The sequence below is a fragment of the Lacerta agilis genome, chromosome 13, assembly GCF_009819535.1.
Source record: "Lacerta agilis isolate rLacAgi1 chromosome 13, rLacAgi1.pri, whole genome shotgun sequence".
In the NCBI taxonomy this organism is placed as follows: domain Eukaryota; kingdom Metazoa; phylum Chordata; class Lepidosauria; order Squamata; family Lacertidae; genus Lacerta; species Lacerta agilis.
Window position 1 is genome coordinate 7,233,050 of NC_046324.1, and position 18,991 is coordinate 7,252,040.

The following is an 18,991-nucleotide window of genomic DNA, read 5'->3' on the forward strand; positions in this document are numbered from 1 at the left end:
TTGAATTTTTCAATTTTTCCCACGGCACACCAGGCAACATCTCGCGGCACACTAGTGTGCCACGGAACAGTGGTTGAAAAACACTGCCCTAGGCAGCATAAGGGAGTACAGCAATGTTACATATTTTGGAAACTAGAGTTGCTAAATGGAAGAATTTGTCCAAAGCTTTCACAGGTAACTTCTGAAGAAGCTGAAAAGATTTTTTTTCCCCCTGTGAGCAATTGTTGCATAGCAGATCTGCTGTCTGTACAAGTCTAATTTATACTCCAAAGGCTAAATTTGAAGATGCTTCAATAAGTTGCCATCTTGACAATCCAAACAACAACTGTTTTATAGTTGTTTTAAAAAATGTCTTGGCTACCTACAGATCTAAGGTAGGCGATCCAAAACACTGCCCATATACTAGGAAGGGCATGAACCCGAATTACTCCTTTGATGCAGCAAGTTCTTGAAGCAAGGCAGGCTAGATAAGCCTGTCCTGAACTTTGTAGCCTTTGACTGCTGGTGTTTTCCTGTCTTCAAACATTGCAGGGCTATTTGGGTTGCCTCATCTTCACAGTTTTACAGGGCCAATACAAATGGCAAGGTGAGGCTTAGGTGGTGGAGAAAGAGGACTGAAAAGCTCATCCTTACTTAGTCAATCTGTAACTACTATTCTCAAGTGAAGAATGGTTTCATTTCGTTGTTTTTAAACAATTTGGCTTCACTTCTTTTTTCCGTTCATGCAGGTACTTTGATGGCAACCTGGAGAAGCTCTTTGCAGAATGTCATGTAATTAATCCTAGTAAAAAGTCTCGAACACGTCAGATGAACACAAGGTCATCTGCACAGGACATGCCTTGCCAGATCTGCTATCTGAACTATCCTAACTCTGTGAGTAACTTTTTAAAAGGCATTTAAAGCATTTAAATCTTTAAACCATTGTTTGAATTTGAATTATTAACTCTTATTTTGGATGTCTGCAATTTAGCCAATTTGTATATGAGTTGTTATGGAAGATAATAGCCAGTAGTCTTTCTTATATCCATGTTGGCCTTGATCTAGCTATCTTCCTGACATGTGTGTTTTCCCTGCACAGGAAATTAGTTTGTATAGACTACAGCAGGGGTGGCCAACTCCCAAGAGACTGTGAGCTCACAGAGTTAAAAACTGGCAGTGATCTAGCCCCTTTTTTGGGGTTCAGGTCAAAGTTGTTGAGTTTTTTTCAGAAAGGAGGTAAAATGTTGAGCTTTTATTTAGGGGAGCCACAGTTGTTCAGTTTCTTTGGGGGGAGCCAGTGATCTACCGCAGACGTCCAGTGATCTACCTGTTGGACATGCCTGGACTAGAAGAACATTTAACGTGAACCTCTTCCTACAGGCTGAAGTACATGGTAGAAAAAGGTTTTCTTCATTTGTTGTTTGAGAACTAGACTTCTTTTTCTTTTAATATAAATATTTCAGGAAAGCTATATATAAGGCTAATAATAAAACATTTATTCCTTTATACAAATAGGAAACAGGAAAATAACGCATGCATTTCAAAACTAAGCTTTTCATAATGCAATTGTATCAATATTGTAATTTTTTGAATGCAATAAATGATTGCAAAATTTCCCCTGAAGTTTTTATGCAGTCTATTCTTTAAGCATTACTGTTTCATTGTTTGAGTTGTGTAGCACATTTTATTTAACTCTTATTTAATGGCTGAAAGATTTGAAGTTTGCCAGAGTTTTTGTTGTTTGTTTTGCTGCAAATAATAAATATGACACCAGTGAATAATGTGTATCTCTAATGATTCCATTCAAGAATAATAAAAAGGTATAACTATTAACCAATAATTTAACTTGATTTAGGCTCATATTTCTAGTTGAATATGGATCTTTGACATTGTTCTTCAAATTATATGCCTTCAAGTGTTACTCTCATTGACTTGCTTGCCAAGGCACAGCCTCCCTCTTCTGCATTATAGCAGAAGATTTGGGGGAATGTTGTAGAACACATACTCAATTCACATTGGACCCCTGCGAACCTTTTTGAATCTCGGTGTTACTCCATTTGCATTTTCTGTGACCAACATTTCCAGCATACTCGATATTGAAGATTAACAGTGACATGCAACCTGCCTTTGCGGGGACATATTATTTGATCTTACTAGGGAATCCCAGGGTTTATCAAACATTTGAAAAATGCTGTTTTGTAAGATTATCCACTTTTTTATCATCTCAATAACGTCTTGATAACATTGTTCTTCTTAGAATTTCATGCAGTCTTTTAACTTTGCTTCTGTTTTACTTCTGACTTCATGTAATTTAATTTTATAACAAGTTCTAACGCCAGTCAGCGAGTAATAAAAATTGAGTTTCCTAAGTAAAATGCAATATCTTCATGTGCTGTCTTGCATTCATTTTTTTATTGTGTATCCTTTTGGTTCTTATATCATTTGTTTGGATCATTGTGCACAAGTTAACCCATAATTGTATATATGAATGCTGTTCAACTCCAAGGCAGAGTCTCAAATGCTTTTATACTTGTTAGTTGATAATTGAGTTTCTCCTGCAGCTGGCATACGGTGCATCACAATGTTCCAAAGCATTTGGATCTTACTTGGATGGGTGTTGCTAGAGGGGTGTTCCATGTGGAACCTTTAATGTAGGGTTCCGCAAGGTTCAATTTTATCCCCTATGTCAGTGGTTTTCAACCTTTTGGAGTCCATGGCTCCCTTTGAGTCCACCAGCCACATTATTTCTGTGGCTCCCCTTTGGAAGCCACTTATACTAGGGTTCCGTTACAGGACACACACATGTGGGGTTTCCCCCCATTCTGCCATGCCTCTTTTTGGCAACATTTTTGGCACATCTGTAAGTGGGAGCATGTGTCAGCAGGAACCCAAGCAACGCTACTGCTTTGCAGGGCCAAGCTGATGCACTCTACATGGCAGCCCCAGCCTGCATTTCCTGAAATTAGAGTGTACTGTACATTGGGTTGGTGAGAGGGCAAAACAAGATTAAGACCAGAAGTATTTTCTTATTGTGGGGAAGGAAAGCGAGAAACACAGCACAAGACACACATGCAGACATGACTTTCCTGCAACATTCGCCCTGTCCCCATAAAGCTTGGTGACTGTTAAGGAGGAGTGTGTTGCCTGCAGGGAGAGGTAGAGAAGAAGAATGAGGAGGAATGTTGAGGGTAGGAGGAGAGAGAAACCCAGAAGACACTCCTCACTTTCAGGTTTATGTTTAAATCCCTCCTTATAGGGTACACACACACCATCGAGCTACTTTTCTGTTTTCTTACATTTCTCAAGTGTAAAACTAAGGAACTGTTAGTTACTGAAGCTGGGGAGGGTTTTTTTTGGGGGGGGGATTTTAAGTCATGCAAAAGTGTTTCCCCACTTTTTGGCCACTGTGTTTATTTTGGGAAGATAATGGGCTGCAGGTTAAAGCTGCCAGTTCCCCCGAATGTTCCTCAGAGAGAAAAAGAGAGAGAGAATATGCAGGAAGATATGGGCTGCAAGTTAATTAAAGGGTGCCCCCCAAGGCTCCCCTGAATGTTCCTCAAGCCACCCCAGGGTGCCTCAGCACACTGGTTGAAAACCAGTGCCCTGTGCAGTTTTAACATCTACATTAAACCACTGAGGGGGGTTATCCAGAGGTTTGGAGTATGTTGTTGGCAATATGCTGATGGCACACAGTTCTCCTTCTCTGTATCTGCAGGTGAGGCAGTGCTTGTGTTGGACTGTTGTCTTGCTTTGGTAATAGACTGGATGAGAGCCAACAAACTGGAGCTCAATCCAGATACGACAGGCATTGTTAGTGGGTTGTTCCTTAGAGCGGGTGGCTGCCTGCTCTTGATGAGGTTACATTGCCTATGAAGGAGTGGGTACGCAGCTTGGATCCTTTGCTGTCGCTTGAGGCTTGGGTGGCCTCAGTGGCACGGAGTGCCTTCCATCAGCTTGGGCTGGTGGCCCCCATGCACATCTATCTGGACAGAGTGAGCCTAGAGCCTCTCTATGCTCTAGTAACATTACTGCAATGTGTTATATATAGGGCTGCCTTTGAAGATGTTTCAGAAACTTCAGATGGTGAAGAATTTGGCAGCCAGGTTGCTCACTGGGACAAGACTGCTTGAGCATATTACACCGAGCCTGGTCCGACTGCACTGGCGGCCATTAGTTTCTAGGCACAATTCAAAGTGCTGGTTTTGACCTATAAAGCCTTAAATGGCTTAGGACTGCACAAGGACCACCTCTCCCCATATGAGCCTACCTGGACGCCGAGATCATCACCTGAGGCCCTTCTTTGTCTGCTTCCTCCATGAGATGTTTGTAGTGTGGCAACACTAGAATGGGCATTTTCTGCAGTGGCTCCCCATTTGTGGAATTATGTGTATAATTGAAACCCATTAAAAAAGCCTGCAAAACATTCCACCCCGCTCCCTTTCTGCTCTTTTATTAACGGTTCAGTGATGTCTTTATGACATTTCCCGATTACTTACGTGTTTGGCGCAATGCACACAGTTGTGCACATATTGAACACGTATTAAGTAGGGGGCTGCTGCCTGTATACCAAAGTAGTCTCAAAATTAATTTCCTTGTAAAATTATTTCCATTTGTATATTTAGTAAACTGTTGTTCAAAGGGATCCTTATCATTTTTTGTTCTAATCTATGTTGGTCCATGGTGCATCATCCTGTTGTTTAGCACTTCCAAATATCCTTTACCCTTCCCTAGCATGTTTTTTTTTAAATAATAGTTTGTCATCTTAAAAAAAAATTATTCAACCTGGTATTCTTATGTCCCAAGAGGAGTTAAGCACAATTCAGGCCTCAACATGGCACTGAAACTGCCTTGGTTGCACTGGTCGATGATCTCTGGTGGGCTAGGGACAAAGGTGAGAGCTGTTTCCTAGTTCTGCTGGATCTCTCAGCGGCTTTTGACACCATCGACCATAACATCCTTCTGGACCATCTAGAGGGATTGGGAGCTGGGGGCACTGTTATACACTGGTTCTTCTCCTTCCTCCTGGGCCGTGTTCAGAAAGTGGTGTTGGGGGGATGAGTGTTCAGACCCCTGGGCTCTCACTTGTGGGGTGCCTCAAGGTTCTGTCCTCTCCCCCATGCTTTTCAACATTTACATGCAGCCACTGGGAGAGATCTTCAGGGGGTTTGGGCTGGGTGTTCATCAGTATGCGGATGATAAACAGCTCTACCTCTCTTTCAAATCAACCAGTGAAGGTGGTGAAGGTCCTGTGTGAGTGTCTGGAGGCGGTTGGAGGATGGACAGCGGCTAACAGATTGAGGTTGAATCCTGACAAGACAGAAGTACTGTTTTGGGGGGACAGGAGGCGGGCAGGTGTGGAGGACTCCCTTGTCCTGAATGGGGTAACTGTGCCCCTGAAGGACCGGGTGCGCAGCCTGGGAGTCATTTTGGACTCACAGCTGTCCATGGAGGCACAGGTTAATTCTGTATCCAGTGCAGCTGTCTACCAGCTCCATCTGGTACGCAGGCTGAGACCCTACCTGCCTGCGGACTGTCTCGCCAGAGTGGTGCATGCTCTAGTTATCTCTTGCTTGGATTACTGCAATGCACTCTATGTGTGGCTACCTTTGAAGGTGACCCGGAAACTACAACTAATCCAGAATGCGGCAGCTAGACTGGTGACTGGGAGCGGTCGCCGAGACCACATAACACCGGTCTTGAAAGATCTACATTGGCTCCCAGTACGTTTCCGAGCACAATTCAAAGTGTTGGTGCTGACCTTTAAAGCCCTAAACGGCCACAGCCCTGTATACCTGAAGGAGCGTCTCCACCCCCATCGTTCTGCCCAGACACTGAGGTCCAATGCCGAGGGCCTTCTGGCAGTTCCCTCACTACGAGAAGCCAAGTTACAGGGAACCAGGCAGAGGGCCTTGTCGGTAGTGGCACCCGCCCTGTAGAACGCCCTCCCACCAGATGTCAAAGTGAAAAACAACTACCAGATTTTTAGAAGACATCTGAAGGCAGCCCTGTTTAGGGAGGCTTTTAATGTTTAATAGATTATTGCATTTTAATGTTTTGTTGGAAGCCACCCAGAGTGGCTGGGGAAACCCAACCAGATGGGCAGGATATAAATAAATTATTATTATTATTATTATTATTATTATTAATTACAGTTAATATCGGTGGATGGATAAAAATGGATTTAGGCCTAATTAATCTTTGTGGGATTTTAATGCTTATCACTGACTAGCTACCTTTTGTTAGCAAGTGTAGAATAATGAATCAATCTTGAAGAAAATGTGAGATGATGTTGGGGTTTTGCCAGTGGTAATACCAAAATGCATATCCTTCTCTTGAAGTAGATGAAAATGTATAATTATTAGAGATTCTGTTTTCCCTCTCATTAATTCCAAATTGAATTTCCCCCTTGTCTGTCTTTGCTCACTCCCAAGTGTCTTGTGACCAGGCCATTGGTGCACAGAGAACTCTGAGTAATGCTATATATGCAGGGGTTAGAAAGAGTTCAGTGGAGCTGTTTGCATAGGATGATGCAGCTTTATGAATATTGCTGTGAGCGCAGATTTCTGCTTGTGAAACAGCAAAATGCTAGAGTCAAAGTTTGGGACTTACAAAGAAGCAGAGCAGGTATTTCCCACAGGTAATTGAGAGGGACTAGTGACTATAGCAGGGATGCTGGTGGCGCTGTGGGTTAAACCACAAAATCTAGGGCTTGCCGATCAGAAGGTTGGTGGTTCGAATCCCCGTGACGGGGTGAGCTCCCGTTGCTTGGTCCCAGCTCCTGCCAACCTAGCAGTTCAAAAGCACATCAAAGTGCAAGTAGATAAATAGGTAACGCTCCGTCAGGAAGGTAAACGGCGTTATCGTGCGCTGCTCTGCTTTGCCAAAAGCAGCTTAGTCATGCTGGCCACATGACCTGGAAGTTGTACGCTGGCTCCCTCGGCCAATAAAGTGAGATGAGTGCCGCAACCCCAGAGTCTCCCGCGACTGGACCTAATGGTCAGGGGTCCCTTTACCTTTACTGGTGACTATAGCAATATAAAAATGGCCTTCCTGCATCAGCCCAAAGCCCATCTAGTTCAGTGTTCTGTTTCGAACAAAGGCCAGCCAAATGCCTTGAGGTCTTTAGAGGCAGGCACATACCATAGTGTGGCGCTGTGGGTTAAACCACAGAGCCCAGGGCTTGCCGATCAGAAAGTTGGCGGTTTGAATCCCCACGACAGGGTGAGCTCCCGTTGCTCGGTCCCTGCTCCTGCCAACCTAGCAGTTTGAAAGCACGCAGTGCAAGTAGATAAAAAGGTACCGCTCCGGCGGGAAGGTAAACAATGTTTCCGTGCACTGCTCTGGTTCGCAAGAAGCAGCTTAGTCATGCTAGCCACATGACCCAGAAGCTGTATGCCAGCTCCCTCGGCCAGTAAAGTGAGATGAGTGCTGCAGCCCCAGAGTTGTCCGCGACTGGACCTAACGGTCAGGGGTCCCTTTACCTTTTAAATAGCATAGTGTGTCTTGACGGGGACTGCCTTCTCATGGCAGTAGCGGACAGGGCCTGTGTGTGTGGTTGCATAGATCAGGCCCTGGGCCATGTACTGATATTTTTTAGTCCCACCATGTTAATTATGTCATCCCCACCCACGACATACATACATTGAGGCAGAACTGGTATAATTAATATGGAGGTACTTCCAGCAACCCCTGAGGCTTGAGAGGAGAATATTGTTGTCTGGGTAGCCCAGGACTTTCTTACTCACTGCCCAGGCTTGTGCCCCAGGGAGGAGGTGCACTCCATTGTGTCTTGAGACAGACGGGCGCCAACAACAACTCACGTATGACCCAGGGTGACAGTTGGCTCCACTGGGCAGGAACACTGACTGAATGTCGCAGGGACTGGGTGGTAGTAGCCCAGCAGCATTTCTGATTGGAACTTTTATGTTGCATGCACTTTGCTACCAGAGAGGGCAAGCATGTGCTCTCATATACCGAGTCTGAATGTGCAGAGTCTAGGAAGCAGAACTTTAAACTTGGCTATAGAAATACTTACGCACTTCATTCTGCAGCAGAAGGCAGCTTGGAACTCAAAAACAACGCAGACGAATAAGCCTGGGGTGAGATTCCAGAGCTGTTGCAGATTTTATTGGGTTTGGTTGAGCCTTCGCTCTTAACTGCCCACTTGCTGCACTGCATTAAACACGTGCCTCTCAGATCTCGTGGTGAGGGTGAACAAAATAGGAGAGGTGCTATATAAATAGCTGGCAACAAATATTATTGATTGGGGGAGCTTCTCATGCCATTGCTTTTGTCAGCAGCTAGTTACTAGACCAGGCTTTCTTGCTATTTCCTTTCCTTGAAGTCTGTTGACTAGTCCATAAAGTTCTGTTGACTAGTCCATAAAGTTCAAAAGTTAAGCGGAAGCCCTGAAGAGAAGGGAAATGTCGAGGTTTAACACCATGCATTTAATATCCCTTGGCTTTGCACATTTAGATAGAGGGAATTTACAAGATATATTTGCATTGCCAGTTGTCCTCAAGTTTGAAACTTTTGCAGTAAAGTAGGCCAAATTTCATATGAAGCTAGACTTGAAAAAAGCCCTTGGGTTGTTGGTGGTGCTAGGAACCATCACTTCTTGTCACAAATAGTATGCTTGTTTAATAGCTGCATTGTATACTTTAGCTTCCTGCTTCATCCTGCATCCAGTGCTGGGATGCAGATGGGTACAAATGCTGCTGTTTAAGGAGTGGACAGGGATGTGTCCAGCCACCCCATATCTCAGTGCTGATTGTGTTTGTGCCTGCCTGATGTGTGAGGCTGTGTGTGTGTGTGTGTGTGTGTGCGTGTGTTAGAGAGAGAGAGAGAGAGAGAGAGAGAGAGAGAGAGAGAGAGAGAGATGTTTGCATGTGTGCTTGTGTCAAGGGTGGGGAAATAAAGGCACATTTTTTTTCTCTTTTGGGGAAGCTTTTTGTGTATTGCCACTGAAGATTAGGCAAGTTCTAAAACAGCTCAGGCTGATAGAGTTTCCCTACCCTGGTAGACTAGGTTTATTATACCCAGGGAATGTCTTTTTGCAAGTGTAGAGCATTCATTGAAAATGATTAATGAAATGCTGTAAACAAGCCTGCATTCACATCTTTCAGCTTTCAACCCTTGGGGCTACTATACCTGGAAAATTTAGTCTGAATTCCTCCCCCTCCACCGCTGCTGCCGCCGCCACTGCTCCTCCTCCTCTCTGTGTGTGTGTGTTGGTGTGGGGACTGGAAGCACTGGGATGTGCAGAAATTAGTTGAGACATGGGAACAGCAGACGGGGCAGTAGAGCAGAGAAGGCAGTGGTTGTAACTTTCACAAGTTAACTGCCATTCATAAACTATGCATGTGGATGGGAGCAGGCTTGTGCTTTTGGCCATGCCTCTCTGATTATGTATTTCCTCTGTGTCCATGCATTGAGTGGAAAATATGTGAAGTGTACATATTCTGCATGATCCAGGACCTCTGCATGGAATGCAGAAATTGGCAGGGCATGTGATAGGGAAGGGGACAATAGTCACAGCCACACCAGCACAAAAAACTATATGTGTGGAGGTTAATCTGTGAAGATTTAAGTCAAATTGGAGGTTTTGAGAACCAGTGTGATGAAAATAATCATTCAATAGTACATTAAATGATGCACAAGAGGCCAATGTTGCTTCTAGCTCTCTCTCATGTTACAAATCTCATTGTCACAACTTTCTGCCTCCACCTTTATCTTTGACATATCACATAGAAATGGCCCTCCAAGCCCCTCTGAACTCTCCCCAGGCCACACCCCCTTACTGTCCCAGACTTTGCCTGACTGGAATGTGTCCTTGAACTCCGAGAATTCATCTTGCTTCCCTTGATGGAGGATAGACAGGGGTTTGTGAGTGTGAACACTAGGCTAATTTCTATGCAAAGGTAACAGTAGGATTGATTGCTCAGTTTTGCCTCTGGCCACATCCATCGCTCTCATGTGAACCCCCTGCCCCCCAGAAGGTTGCTCAGAAAAAATATGACCCATTGCCTGAAACTGGTTCCCTAGTGCTGATTCAGATGATGCCTTGGCCGAAGAACTCCACAGAGTACTATTTTGACATCTTGCATTATTATAAGAAATGCTTTGGGAGTAAGCCCTGAGTAAAAATCCATACCTGCTGCCTTGTGGGACATCTTCAGAAGAAAAGGTTAAGGAGTAAACCTGGCATCTCCAACCTGTGACCCTCCAGATGTTTTGGCCTACAACTCCCATGATCCCTAGCTAACAACCAGTGGTCAGGGATGATGGGAATTGTAGTCCAAAACATCTGGAGGGCTGGGATGCCTGGAGTAAACCCGACACAAAACAGGAATGTAGTTCCTAAGATGGTTGGATAGCGCCTAGTACGCCTCCTTCTGACAACCTCTGCAGCCAAGCTGGTGCCAAATATATTGGTCTGCTTTCCTGTGGACCACAGTGAGGCTGCAAGAGGGTTCTTGTCATGTGGGCAGCCCAGGATCTCCATACACACAGCCTAAGTTTGTGCCTCAGATAGGAGGCGCATTCCATTGTCTCTCAAGACGGACAGATGCCATCAACAACAATTACTGTAACGTGTTTATGATCATGTATCCCGGTTTTCTTTCTCTTGGGCTTCTGATTTGTGATTTATTTATTCTTTACATTATGAGAATGAGGAGTGGGGATATTTGCTTTTTATGTGCTATTTTAACTTTGAAACAAAGGGACTAAATGCACCATAGGATTTTCTGGTTAAAGCAAGTGAGTGCAGTTAGGTCAGTTAATACTTGAAAGAAGCTCTAAAGTAACTGCTGTAGCAGTAATGATAGCTAACAGCTTTCCCCAACCCAGTGCCCCCCCCCCAGATTATTCAGGACTACAACTCCTATCAGCCCTAGTCTCTAGGTTGATGAAAGTTGTAGTCCAACACAATCCAGAGGACACCAGGTTGGGAAGGACTGCTCTAAAGGGAAGATGTTGACATTTTGCAAGATGATTCTTCTTTCAGGAAAAACTTGCATACAGCTAATCTTGCAGCAGTGGGAAAAGAGTACACAGTACACATAACATTCTCTCTCTTTGCAGTACTTCACTGGTTTGGAGTGTGGACATAAGTTTTGTATGCAGTGCTGGAGTGAATATTTAACTACCAAAATAATGGAGGAAGGCATGGGACAGGTAAAACTTTTTTCCATTACGTTTTGATGTCGGAGAAAGAATTGTTTGATCAAGGGTCCGCAACTTTTCTCGCCATTTCAAGTGTCTAGGAGGTGTGGAGAGCCTTAGGGTTTGCCCCAACCATGAAGCTGGAGGTGGGATTGCCAATCTAGTTATACAGCACTTGGCCAGTTTCCTTCCTGCCCCACCTCCTCTGCTCACAGATTGAGAGGAAGCTTGAGGATTGTAGTACTTCAGAAGCGCAGTGCTTAAATGACAAACTCCCAACACTCACTCCAGTTCTGTGCTGAAGGGGTGATAGCTTGCTGGCTTGACTTTCTTCTTTCAAGGCATTCTATTGCATCAGAAGCACCTCGGAGCCCTGACTCCAGCTGTGAACTGAAGAGGGAAACTGGATCTTGGTATCAAGCTATGCTTCCATGCAGTGCAAATCCAAAAATGACCCTTCACCTGCTTTCCCAGCTCTAAGCTTGGAGCAGGGAATCGTCCCTCACTCTGTGCTGCGTTTTGGAGGTTCAGTGCAAGTTCAGGGATAAGACACCCACCTGCCTTTCCAAATCTCCCGAGTCAAAAACCAGTCTCTTTGCAACCACAAACTTCTGCTTGACCACCAGAATTTGTGGACTCTTTGTTTAGGTTTTGCCTTGGGAGGGTGTTTAAAACAATCACCTGGGAGGTTTGTTTTATATTACAGCTGATGAGTGTTGAGGGGGGAACAGTTAAACTTAGAGCTTAAGCCCTTGGCTGGCCAACCTCTTGTAACTTGTGTTGTGTTTTAGAAGTGCTGCTGAGTGTACACAGTTCTTAGAGATTCTTCACTGCCATTCAAACTAAATCAGATGTTCTTTCTGACTCCTGTTTCCCCCCCTCACCAGACAATTTCATGCCCTGCTCATGGCTGTGATATCTTGGTTGATGACAATACAGTTATGTAAGTATTATAGTTGATACATGACTTCAGTAATACCTCCCTTCCTGTGTTGAGCGCTAAAACAGATCGGTTAAGGATTGACTGGCCCAAAGCTGTGTTTTATCGAAATATAATGGGTCAGTTTTATATCTTTGGATGCCTTGGGAGAAGTGAGCCTCCTCTAGTCTCCATAATGGAAACCAAAGAATGCTTCTGCTTTGCCACCAACTTCACCTCTTTGCTTGCAGTATGTTTTGCTTGCAAGAGCTTTTTTACAAAGTCATAAAATGACTGTTGCAGAAGTTTTCCATTGGCTGATTTCACAGACTTAAAGCAAGAGACCTCTGAATTGCAGTTAGGTCATCTAATAAATTTAAGTTCATGATCTCACAGCCTTACATTAGATGGTTTAGTCAACCTTGTGTAGTCCTTTCCAGGAATAAAATCCCGAGTTTGACCTTATTCACCCCTCATTCTTTGTATATTGCTTTTAGTGTTTAAATTAGTGTTGTGGTCCTTTTCTACTGTTTCCATTTTAAGTTGGGACTTGTATAAATATGGAAAGTAGGTATAACCGTACTGATGTCATCATGTGAAGCCCATGTAAAAGGTTCTGTTGTTTTTATAGAGTCTAAAATAATCTGACTAAAACATATCCTTTTTGCTGATTATTAAGCTAGTTTTATCTTGTAATACAACATCAGTTGCAAGGGAGTACTTTTGAGATTGTTCTCAAAAAGCATAAAACAAAAAGGCACATGTTTTTAGGTATCCTACCTTTTCTTCCATATACACTAATTGCAAATCATATTTTTAATGAGAACTGTTCAGAGAGGAATACTGTGCCAGCAGTAAATGTCATTATTTGTTAGGTCATTGTGTATTGGATCTTTTTCTTTGTCTGACATCCCCATAGTTTTAAATGTTGTGTTCCATTCATCGTCCAAGGATCTCAGAGGTTCACAGGTGGTCTCCATGTAAGGTACCTGTCAGACCTAGGTTTGTTTTGGTTCACACAGAATTATACCCCCAATCTCTTGTAGTTGTAATTTGTTTTTATGTTTGTTATTTATTTAAAAGCATTTCTAAATCACTTTTTTTTAAAAGAAAAGAAAAGCCCTAAGTGGTATACAGAAAATACAATACAGAAACAATAAAACAGTGTCATAAAAACAAATTCAGTTAATAGGGTTCGATCTCATAGGTTCAGGCAAAAAACAACAACACATCTTTACAAAACACATTAGAAGCAACTGATGGATGATGCTTCAGTTATGGCACACATTGATAGAGGGAGATTGCTTTAATATCTTCAAGGCATCAAATCAGTGCATTTCTCATGATGAGAACAATGGCTTTACTCAGAATAGACTCATTGAAATTAATGATATGACTAAGCTGAGTTCATTAATTTCAGTGGTGAAACTTAATTGAATACCATGCATATTCCAAACCATCTGGAAGGCGCCAGGTTAGCAAAGGCTGATCTGTACCCTTTAAAATGTGTGCTTCCCAAGTACAGGTTGAAACATTTGTTATACTGCCTAGCAGCCAACACTTTATATCCGGTGCCAGCCAATGAATAAACAAGAGGGTAAACAGTGGACACCATGTGCCCCAGGTACATAATGGCCTTCTGCAGCTTTCCTTGACCCCCCCCCCCCAAAAGGATTGTAAGTGACCAGCTGATTCATTTATTTTCCTTAGAGTTCACCGATTGAGTGTTAAATATGCTAATGGAAATCCCTAGATTATGGTGCACATCTCTCTGTTAATGGCCAGCTGTATGAAGGGATGTTGTTGTCTTTCTTTTTTTATATAATATTTTATTAGTTTCCACATTAAACAACAAATACACAATACACAATACCTCACACAAATACAATCTAAAAACACAATAAAACATTAAAAAGACAACAAGAAATAAAAAAGAAAAATTATACATACCTACACACATACACTGGAACAATATAGATAATCATTGTTTAATTCTAGTTTCAGTCTTCTTTAGGGGGACTTCCCCCGATCTCTCAACTGCGTTCAAGATTAATATACTTTGGTAACTTTGTAACTATTTTCTTAATATTCACCATTATTCTTAATAATCTTTAAAATACTAACTGATCCTATATAATTCATTACTTAAACCTCATATCCTTAAGCATTTTTTGTTATTCTAAATCATTCATAACATTACTTCTCGTATACTATTTTCATCTAACATCAACTAGCAAAAGCCATTTAAACAAGCCAATTCTGCTTCAAATATCTAACTTTTCACGGTTTTTTAGATAGTCCTTAAATTTCTTCCATTCCTGTTGCACCTTCTCCTCCCTCTGGTCTCGGAGTCTCGCGGTCAGTTCAGCAAGTTCCATAAAGTCCACCAACTTCATCTGCCATTCTTCCACTGGATGTTGTTGTCTTTCAAAAGTTTATTGTCCTATGTCTTTTTAGACAATTGTTACATATAATTTGAGACAGTAACTCTAAGGTCACCTTAATAGCAGTGGTTTTGAAACTTGAATTTTATGGGGATACCCATGTTTCTTCAGAAACGTATTGGGTGTAGCTAATTGAGAAGATGAGTAATGCAGGATAAACTACCCAGAAAGGCTGCTTGTGCACAGTTACCAAAATTCCACTGCAATGTGGCTGCAGGAAGGGATCTCTCTCTCTCTCTCTCTCTCTCTCTCTCTCTCTCTCTCTCTCTCTCTCTCTCTCACACACACACACACACACAGTTCATATGGGACAGGATTGAGGCCCAGTAGACCTCTGCAAAAACTTTGTGCACCCCTGAACATGTCCCCCAAATCCTCTTCAGTTAAGCTGGATTTCTCAACATTGAAAGAATTTCCTGTAGGTAGAAAGCTTGAAATGGGACAAATCTTTACTCAGTAACAAACAGTGTAATATTAAAAAGAATGAAAGTGTACTCTTGGTTTGTACACATAAAGCTCCTTCGTGGGCCATGGAAGTTCTAGTTTCTTTAAGCAGCCCATATGAGGCTAGGTAACATAACAATAACACATTGAAGCAGTGCCCATTTTAAAGAGTTTCATTAGAGCTGGCATTTGCAGCCCATTAAATGTTACAGAAGTAATGCTTCAGATGAACCTTTTCAGATATATCTGCAAGGCTCCTCCCTCTTATCGCCAGGCACCAGCCACTATATCAGGCTGCGGCAGAGGTGGGATGAGAAGGGATGCCGAGCCACTCACATTAGTGTAGCTGAGAGACTGGCAACACCTGGTGCCACCTCTGCTTAATCTGTTTCTACTCCAGCTCATCATTAGAAGAACTTGTAATCAAGAACTTGTACACGAATTTGCTTATTTATTCTTCCTTCCCAGTCCATTTGACTTTTATATTATGTCTTTTTAGATTGTAAGCCAGAGGGCAGGGACAGTTCCTGTTTGTAGTCATTAGTAAGTTCCTCTGGGACCTTCTTTAGCAGAACAGCAGAATAAACATAAAGTAATACAACTAAGCAATAAAATGCTATATTGAGGGTTTCTGGACTTAACTTCTGCAGTGAATAAACACCACCATCTTTTGTACCTACCAGATTATTTTTGTGTGTGGACACTTGTAAGTGTGAGGAGGCTTATCAGTATCAGAAATGCAGTTCCTCAACCACAGAACATGATTTTAACTTTGAATAGCTAATGGAAAGTGAAGGAAAGGGGTGCCTATGGAAAAGGAATTCCGTTAAATGCATCATTGTATGGTCTTGCATGCCTATTAGTGTGTTCTAACACACATTTTAAAAAGGCTTATTGCTATCCCTGTGCTTTGAAAAATGTATTGTTGTTTTGGGGTGTTTTTTTTTTAATATTGTTGATACCCTTTGTCAGCTCTGATGTAAGACCAGCTCAATTTGGCTGCTCTTCTCGCTCAGCTATATTTAACTTTACCTAGTGGTGTTTGAATTTTCTTGTTCTTCCCTCACTATACCTTTCCCCCACCCTTCTGTGTTGCGTCAAATGGTTAACTTGAAGGCAGGGACTGTCTTTCAGCTGCTTTGCCTTTTGTTGAACGCTAGCGGGGGCAGCATGTGACACAAGTGTTCCAAGGTTTGCACAAGCACCCTGTTTAAAGTGCTAGTTATTGTTTATATAGCATTTGTGCAGCTTGGCCCTAGTCTATCTTCTTAAGTGCCTGTGCTCATATGAACCCTAGCATGCTTTTTTCAGTGTCTTCCCAGGAGGCTCAGACTGCCTTCAATATCTGCCTGTTAGGTTAGTTGGGACCAAAGGGTAGCTTTTTGTGGTGGCACCCCTGCCTTGTAATTCCTTCCATAACTCATAGAACTGTAGAGTTGGAAGGGCCCCCGAAGGGTCATCTAGTCCAAACCCTTGCAATACAGATCTCAACATGCAGCCTCCTATCCAATTTGAAACCATAAAAGACCTTGCTTAGCTTTGCAAATGTGCTAGCGGTTTTATTGCCATGCCACTAGCTAGGTATTGTCATGACTGTAAACTCCTTAGAGGTTTTATTTACAATTAAGTGGGGTGTGAATTCTGTTAAATAGATAGATAGATAGATAGATAGATAGATAGATAGATAAAAATGTGTATTTGGCTGATACCTAGGACTTAACCCAGGACAACATAAAAAATACTAAGTACATCTTTCAGAACCATCAGGAGCTTCATTATGGCATTTGCAGGGAAGACATGCTGCAGGCAGAAATGGCATGTAAAGGTAAAGGGACCCCGGACCATTAGGTCCAGTCGCAAATGACTCTGGGGTTGTGGCGCTCATCTCGCTTTACTGGCTGAGGGAGCCGGCGTACAGCTTCCGGGTCATGTGGCCAGCATGACAAAGCCACTTCTGGCGAACCAGAGCAGCTCACGGAAATGCCGTTTACCTTCCCACTGGAGCAGTACCTATTTATCTACTTGCACTTCGACATGGTTTCAAACTGCTAGGTGGGCAGGAGCAGGGACCAAGCAACAGGAGCTCACCCCATCACGGGGATTCGAACCGCCGACCTTCTGATCGGCAAGCCCTAGGCTCTGTGGTTTAACCCACAGCGCCACCCGCGTCCCATATATTTCCATGTACTTGTCATTTAAAACAACAAAAGTATTGTAGGCCATATGCCACAAGATGCCCATTTGCAAAGCTGCTTGTGTTAATCTCCACAGTAAAATTTTTGCTTAGTTGATGGAATAAATAGTGCAGATATTGGGAGCTCTGCTTGATCAGACCAAAAATCCAAATATTCCAGAATTTTGCTGGAACCCCAGAAAGAGGAAATAAAGCTGTTGCTCTTTTACCGAAGTTGCTCCTAGTTGCTGGTATTTAGTGGCAGACTCCTCCTAAACCTAGAGGTTGCATATAGCCATTAGACAGGAGTTGAAACATTAATGTTGGGCAGCCATTACATTCCTTGAAGGAAACCCCTTTGTCACAGGCTTCTACTTTCAGATAGAAGTTTTTTTTTGTCTAGCATACTTGTTTTAGAGCAGAATTATCTAAATAAAGCTCCAAAGCATATGTTAAACATCACAGATGGAGGTTACAGGTAGGTAGCCGTGTTGGTCAGCCTTAGTCAAAACAAAACAAAATAAAAAATTCCTGCTACTGGAAGGAATTTATTTTGTTTTGTTTTCACAGACGGAGACTGTCCCTAAATACATAATTAAAGTTTGATTTTTGTTATGGATCTTCATTTATCACACAGTGTACTACTTCGGATTATTGCCTTCAGTAATGCATGAAACCTACATTAAAACATTACTGTTTTGCATTATATGGCTATTTACAAATATTTGATTGGTGTCACCAGAAATCTACAGGTGTCTGTTTTAACTTTTGATGATAGGTTCTGTATGGTATGCATGTAGCTCTAGTTAGTGTCTGTTTTTCATTTTGCTTATGACTTTACAAGTACAGTGTTGTATGTCCATTCACTATGTCCATTTACATTGGGATGGAAATAAAGATTAAACATTGCTTTTGTGTTCTGGGCTCTGTGAAGGAAATGGTTGCAGACACGCCAACAACTGAGTAGAAATAAGCAAAACCTATTATCTGGGGAACAAGAGAGCGAATAAAATCTGGTCACAAAACAGTGGGGGTTTTTGTGGGGGTTTTTTTAAGCAGGGCATTAATTCTGCTTTTAAAATGTGTGTTTGCCAAGTAAAAATATAGCATGCCTTAAAATTGTGGGGGTAGGGGCGGGGAATTATGCAATCTGTGAAAATGATTCTCCTTGCTCACGGCTTCTGCCAAGCAATAAAGCTGATGTAGCAAACAATTTCTTGACTGCCAAAAAATGAATGTTCTCAATGAAATGTTCTTTCTCCCTTCTCTTCTTAGGCGCCTCATCACAGATTCAAAGGTTAAATTAAAGTACCAGCATTTAATAACCAATAGTTTTGTAGAGGTGAGTGTTATGTTTCAAACTATGCTGAAGAGACAGGCTGTGATTTGAGGGCTTTTGCCCACCTCTTTCTTGTCTTACACAGCAGTATTTACATGTAGTTTTCATGGTGGGTGTGGGGGTGTCTGATTTTGTTCAGTTGTTGGCAGAGGTTGCTTCCCCCACCCCAATTAACAGGGTTGGTCTTGCATAGGCTCATACTGATAGAGAGTGTTAAGCTTTTTTGTTAATAGGTGGCATGATTTTACCTAGAATGCTGCTTCAGATACGAAAATGCTTTAAGCTGGAACATTGCTTTATAGCACAGCATTTTGCAGCAGAAATTTGAAATCCCAGTGCCTAATGTAATGGCTATAGACAGCTGTTCAGGAGATTAGAGAAGGTAATAGTTGTTAAAGGCACATTGCTGATTATGTGCCAGGTATTTCAATCACTCGATTTCCAGTCCTTTAAGAACAACTAGGCACAAACTTTTTGTGTCTTCATCAGAACCTAGAGCAGGTACCGGTACTTCTGAACTGAATCCA

At 42.5% G+C, this 18,991-nt stretch overlaps 1 protein-coding gene across 2 annotated transcripts in view; it reads left to right on the plus strand.

Annotated features, from left to right (window-relative positions):
- Nucleotides 1-18,991, plus strand: part of ARIH1 (ariadne RBR E3 ubiquitin protein ligase 1) — a 51,824-nt gene that overhangs the window by 22,491 nt on the left and 10,342 nt on the right. For both annotated transcript variants that reach the window (XM_033167264.1, XM_033167265.1), the window contains exons 3-6: nt 729-873; nt 11,065-11,157; nt 12,033-12,088; nt 18,401-18,467. In XM_033167264.1, coding sequence (XP_033023155.1) covers nt 729-873; nt 11,065-11,157; nt 12,033-12,088; nt 18,401-18,467 — 361 coding nt within the window. The remainder of the gene's footprint in view (nt 1-728; nt 874-11,064; nt 11,158-12,032; nt 12,089-18,400; nt 18,468-18,991) is intronic.